Genomic DNA, 6173 nt, shown 5'->3' with positions numbered 1-6173 from the left:
TATATATATATATATATATATATATATATGGCACAAATATTTTCTCATGTGTGGCTTGACTTATTGCTTTCAAAAATACTACCTTTGATGAACAAGTCCTTAACTTTAATGAAATCCAACCTATCAGTCTTTTTGTTCCTTTCCACATGCTCTTTTATTTTTTTAAGAAGATGTTGGGGGTAGGAGTTTATTAATTAATTTATTTATGTTTGCTGTGTTGGGTCTTCGTTTCTGTGCGAGGGCTTTCTCTAGTTGTGGCAAGCGGGGGCCACTCTTCATCGCGGTGCGCAGGCCTGTCACTATCGCGTCTCTCTTGTTGCGGAGAACGGGCTCCAGACGCGCAGGCTCAGTAGTTGTGGAGCACGGGCCTAGTTGCTCTGCGGCATGTGGGATCTTCCCGGACCGGGGCTCGAACCCGTGTCCCCTGCATCGGCAGGCAGATTCTCAATGGCCTTTTTTAAAAAATTCCTCAGCTTCCCTGGTGGCGCAGTGGTTAAGAATCTGCCTGCCATTGCAGGGGACACGGGTTAAAGCCCTGGTCTGGGAAGATCCCACATGCCGCAGAGCAACTAAGCCCGTGCACCACAACTACTGAGCCTGCGTACCTGGATCCCATGCTCCACAACAAGAGAAGCCACAGCAAGGAGAAGCCCACGCACCGCGACGAAGAGTAGCCCCCGCTCGCCGCAACTAGAGAAAGCCTGTGCACAGCAATGAAGACCCCATGCAGCTAGAAATAAGTAAAATAAATAAATTTATTTTTTAAAAAATCCCTGAACGTACTGGTCCTACAGGAGCGTAAAAAATACCAATGCATGAAGCCTGCCCTAGGCTAAATCAGAATACCTACAGCGAAGCCCAGGCATTGTTATTTTTTTTTAAATCTCACATTATTTTAATGTGAAGTCACAGTAAAGAATAATTAGCTACAGTTTCAGTTTCTGCCTTCTTGGACCAAGTGAGAATTATTTTTTGTAATTTTCTTTTCTCTTTGTTATAGCCAATTGAATGTTTGGTCTTACTCCCCTTACTAAAATATGTTTGTTTAGTTTAGCAGGAGGGTTTTTCAGTATGCTTTGATTGCCTGAAGCGCTATGTAGATTGTAATAAGAAAATAGATACTCCTCATTTATGAGGAGTAACTGGTGCAGGTAATTTACACAATGTCACCTTAGTTAATTCTCTCAAACTCATACAAGGTAACATAATAGATTGAATTTTTGGTCTCAATTCTTCACTCTCCTGTAGCAATGTAATACATTCACGCCCTTGCCATGACCTCATAGTTGACGAAATGTATCAATGCTTCCTTGATCCTTGAACTTGGACCTGGTCATCTGACTTGCTCTGACCAATGGTGTATTAGCAGATGTGACATAAGCAGACTGGAAGTATTCTTTCATGGTTGAGCTTGCCCTGCTATGCTTCAGCCTTTTGCCACGAGGAGAAAATTCCTCAGGTAGCTACTGGTGAAATAAGGATGTGAGGTGTGTGCAGCAGAGCTGTACCCAACCCACAGCTTGGAGCCAAGCTCAGTCCAGATCAGCTGATCCAAAGTCTCATTAGCAAGAAATAAATGTCAATTGTATTATGCCACTGAGTTTGGAGTGTTTTGTTACATAGCAAGATCTAACTAATACAGGTAGGTATTGGAACACTCATTTTATAAAGGCAGAAATTGAGGTTCCAAGAAAATAACTTGCTTAAATAATGCAAAAGAGCTTAGATAAAGACATGATTCCAGCTGATATTCAGTAAACACGTAAATACTAAACATAAATGAATATCAGTCCAATTTAATAAGTCATATATAAAAGCTGCAATGATCATTTTTCACCCTATCAAAAAAAGGTAAATGTTTCATTTTATCTGAGAAGCGGCTTAACTTCATTTAGCTAGAGTTACGTGTTACTATCTGTATTTCTATTTATAAGAGGCTGCTGCTACCAAAAACAGCTTAAGATAGTGGCTTAGAGCAGTCTGAAAATCGTCTTTAGAAACTCTTTTCTCATGGGAGGATTTCTTAGTCTATATAGGTCCGTGAAACTGGAATTTTTTCAAAGCACATTTCCACGAACTACCACCTGAAACTTATCATGTCGTTTGATTGTGAATTTAGATCACAAACCACAGTAGTAACAGCAGTATATGACTATCACAGAGAGGAATCTCAGATATTTTTAATTGCAGTACGAATATTGCAGATATCTAAAATATCTCAAAATATACATTCAGCCTACTTAGAAAGTATGGTAGTAATTAGAATCACCACTAAATCTTCTTACTGAATGCATTAATAAAGAAGTTCATATATTACTGTGTCACACATTTGTTTATAGAGTTCCTCTATATTGTGTTTTATGCATTTAAAACATTAGTCTGAGAAGGGGTCCATAGACTTTGCCAGACTATCAAAGGGGTCCATGAAAGGGCCAAGAGCTTCTAACCTAAAAGGTCCATATTGTCTCTTCAGAGAACAAAACACTATGAATAAAAACTTTACTGGAATTTTGAGCGGCGATCGAAACTTCTTTCTTAAAAGCGCCTTTGCTTAAGTTCCCAATAATTTCAAACCATCAAAACTCAAATTAATGTGTACTTGAAATGACACCCAAGGAGCAGAGACACTAATATGAAACTGGGCAGAGCCATTTCTACTGGAGATTCAACAGAACTGAACAAGTCTTTGAAATTATACGATGTCGTTTTTTTGTTTTTGTTTTTGTTTTGCGGTACGCGAGCCTCTCACTGTTGTGGCCTCTCCCGTTGTGGAGCACAGGCTCCGGACGCACAGGCTCAGCGGCCGTGGCTCACGGGCCCAGCCGCTCCGCGGCACGTGGGATCCTCCCGGACCGGGGCACGAACCCGCGTCCCCTGCATCGGCCGGTGGACTCCCAACCACTGCGCCACCAGGGAAGCCCAGTATTCATCTTTTTTTCCCCAAAAACTTACTTACCTGGCTGATGAGGTTCCTCAAAGACAGCAGACGTCCATGAATGGCTGCTTCATGCACAGGAGACCAATCAGACACAGTATCTGTATGGAAAAGGGAGGAGCAGGTGACATCCTGCTAATGCACTTTAGACCCAGAGGCTCATCCCTGCCCATCAGTAGAGTCTAACCGGTCTTACTGGAGGGAGACATTGGAGTCAATCAACCAAAACTCCACCAGGACTTCAGAATTTCTCCCCTCTATAGATGTTTTTTGAACACCGTTTATTTGAAATGTCTAGCTAGCTAAAGAAATAGCTACAGCCAGTGTCCAAACTGAGGACAAAGTGGTGGACTGGGATGACAGATTACTGTACTTCCATTTACACGCTGGTTTCAAAGGCAAATGGTCCCTTTAGCTAAATGAGAGCTTCGCTAATTACCAGCATTAGTGCGTTAAGCGGTGGTTGCCAGTCTAGTTTCCTGTGCGAAATACAAACTCTGGCATCTCAGCAAACAGTGCCATATACTAATAGTAGTAATCATGTCATTACATACGCCATTAGGTTTGGAATCAAATCTAAACAAAAGCATATTTATGGATTACCTCCCGTCCCCATATCAAGCACAAATCAGAGCTCAGTCTGACCTTGTAACAGGGACGTGATTTACCCCCAAAGGCAATGCGCCAATGTGATTAAGAGAAAGCTGTGAATTCAGAACCGCTTGACTTCTTCTGAGCTGTGGGTCCCTGGGCAGACCCCGAGCTTCAGTTTCCTTCTCTGTAAAGTCAGGACAGCAATATTCTTACCTATGGCTCAACCCCTATTAGCTACTATTATTATCCGGCCCCAACAATAACCAGAGAGTCTTGATTAGACACCATTAGACCCCCCCCCCCCCAGTCACTGCTATTTAAAAAATAGCAAATGTCTTCTCCAACCACTTGGAAAGAATACACTTTCTTAGGAAGGAAGCTTGTACAACCCATCCCAACACCTTAAATGCTTTCCTCTCTTTCTAACTGACTGGATGTCAACTGACTGCGGCGCAGACCTGAATTTTTCTCATCTCCAGCTGCGTCTGGTTTCTAGAACAAAGGCAGGAAGTCAGAACGTGAGGAGGCTGGTCTGAGCTGCAGCTCCAGCTCTGCCTCTGCTCAAGTAAACACACTACACACAAACGAGCCAGGATGGTCCGATACCAGTCATGCCTCGTAGACGAACTGGTATCTCCTAAAAGCCCAGAAGACCTGGAGAACCAGGGTAAGTTTCTAAAGCCTGGCCAATGCCAGCCCATCAAGGAGGACGCTAGAATGCTTTGGACTTAACACGTGCTGGCCGACGTGGGCCTGCCACCTGGAGCTATCAGTGTCCCAGTGAGCAAATTACCATCCTTCCAGATGGATTCATGAGGCATTTAAGAGAGAAGAACAAGCTGAATGAGCCTGCCTACACGCTGCCCTTCCAAGGCTTCCCTTCTGGGCTCACCAACATGCTCGAGGTACCTTCAGTGAAATGGCTTCTTCTAACCGCCAAAGCCTGACGCTCAATAGAAAACTAGTGTCCTCACAGTATTCTCTGAGGGCCCTATTGCTTTCAGGAAAAATACTGCTGCTTCTAGAGCTTGGAGCCTACAATCCAAACAGCAGCTATGGAAGATTGATCTCCAAATTAGAATTAAAAGGACAAATGATTCTACCCTGTTGGTGCTAAGGCACAATACCATCCACAAGAAATCCTGAGTGAGAAGAGCCAAACGCTGGGAAGGGTCTTGAAAATCATGTGTGTGATGATTAAGCCATTTTTTCCAGCCAAGTGCTCAGCTGCTCAGAAGTATCGCTGCCACACTCAACCTTTGTGAAAGCTACCTGAGATAATTAGAGCTGACAGCCGGGCAGGTGATTTGGGCCCTAAGTTGTTAACTCTGTTTAGATTTCATAAAAGCGATGCAATTATCTTATCAAGTGTAGACCAAAATGGGCTTTGCTTTCTGTGCATTCATCATGGAAACATGACTCCTTCTCTTTAGAGTAAATAAAGAATTATGCACTTCTCCAAGAGAGAGAAAAAAAAGACTACCTGAGGTTTTTGCACTCATGCATTAGGACACAGTATTTACAAAGCAGAGATGGCCTGTGTCTTCGAGAAGCATAGGATATTGTCCTGGGACACGTGGTGGGTGGCTACCCATCTATCTACCAGCTTTAATGAATTATCATTCACAGACTACACAACTCACCTCTTTCAAGTGTACAACTCAATGGTTTTCAGTAGATTTCACAGTTGTACATCCATCATCACAATCAATTTTAGAACATTTTCATCATCCCAGAAAGAAACCCCTTGCCCATCAGCTGTCACTCCGCCCATTTCCACTTCCCCCAACCCCTGGCAACCATTGATCTACTTTCCATCTCTAAGGATTTGCCTATTCTGGACTTTTCACACAAATGGAATCATACAATATGCGGTCCTTTGTGACTGGCTTCTTTCACTGAGTGTAATGTTTCAAGGTTCATCCACATTGTAGTATGTATCAGTATTTCATTCCTTTTTATGGCCAAGTATTTGTATAGATAAACCAGAAAGTTCATAGACATTTGTGGTGTTTCCACTTCTTGGCTGTTATCAATAATGCTGCTCTGATTTGCGTGTACATATTTGAGTGGCTGTATGTCTTCAGTTCTCTTGGGTAGACACCTAGGAGTGGAATTGCTGTATGACATGGTAACCCAGTGTTTAGCCTTTTGAGAAACTGCCAGACTATCTTCCAAAGCAGCTGTACCACTTTATATTCCATCAGCAGTACGAGACATCCTTTCCTAATTGAAAGCCCCTTCAGACTAGGATTTGGTGAATATATCATAGTTTGCCAATACTCCAGGCCAGAAGAAAAGCTTAGGTGCTTCTAAAGCCAAAAGTCATCTCAAATTTATACAAAGACTTGAGCCTCAGCTGGTCTCTGAACACTTGAGTGATTATCTGAAGACTTTAAACTGTGAAAGGTTGACATTTTTCTAGCACTGAGAGCATGAACTTTATATATAGCTCGTTTAGCGAACGCCATAATTTGCAACATGGATTAATCCACACACTCTCTTTGGCTCTTGAAAACACTGACGAGATATCCAGGAGATGTTTCTCCAGGGTTTCCAGATCCCACATCGCAAGCAGGCAGTGAGCTACAAGCTCAATACATGAGCAATTAAACCCCAAAGCAGCTTTGCCTGCCTTCCTGCT

The 6173-nt window shown here is 42.7% G+C and overlaps 1 protein-coding gene across 3 annotated transcripts in view; it reads right to left on the bottom strand.

Moving 5' to 3' along the window:
- The window catches only part of ASB9 (ankyrin repeat and SOCS box containing 9), a 32567-nt gene that overhangs the window by 21311 nt on the left and 5083 nt on the right, over positions 1 to 6173 (bottom strand). For all 3 annotated transcript variants that reach the window (XM_007466334.1, XM_007466332.1, XM_007466333.1), the window contains exon 2: positions 2957 to 3036. In XM_007466334.1, the coding sequence (XP_007466396.1) occupies positions 2957 to 3036 (80 nt within the window). The remainder of the gene's footprint in view (positions 1 to 2956; positions 3037 to 6173) is intronic.

The sequence above is a fragment of the Lipotes vexillifer genome, unplaced genomic scaffold (genome assembly GCF_000442215.2).
Source record: "Lipotes vexillifer unplaced genomic scaffold, Lipotes_vexillifer_v1.1 scaffold169, whole genome shotgun sequence".
NCBI classification, from domain to species: domain Eukaryota; kingdom Metazoa; phylum Chordata; class Mammalia; order Artiodactyla; family Lipotidae; genus Lipotes; species Lipotes vexillifer.
This window is presented reverse-complemented; position numbering and strand designations above follow the sequence as displayed.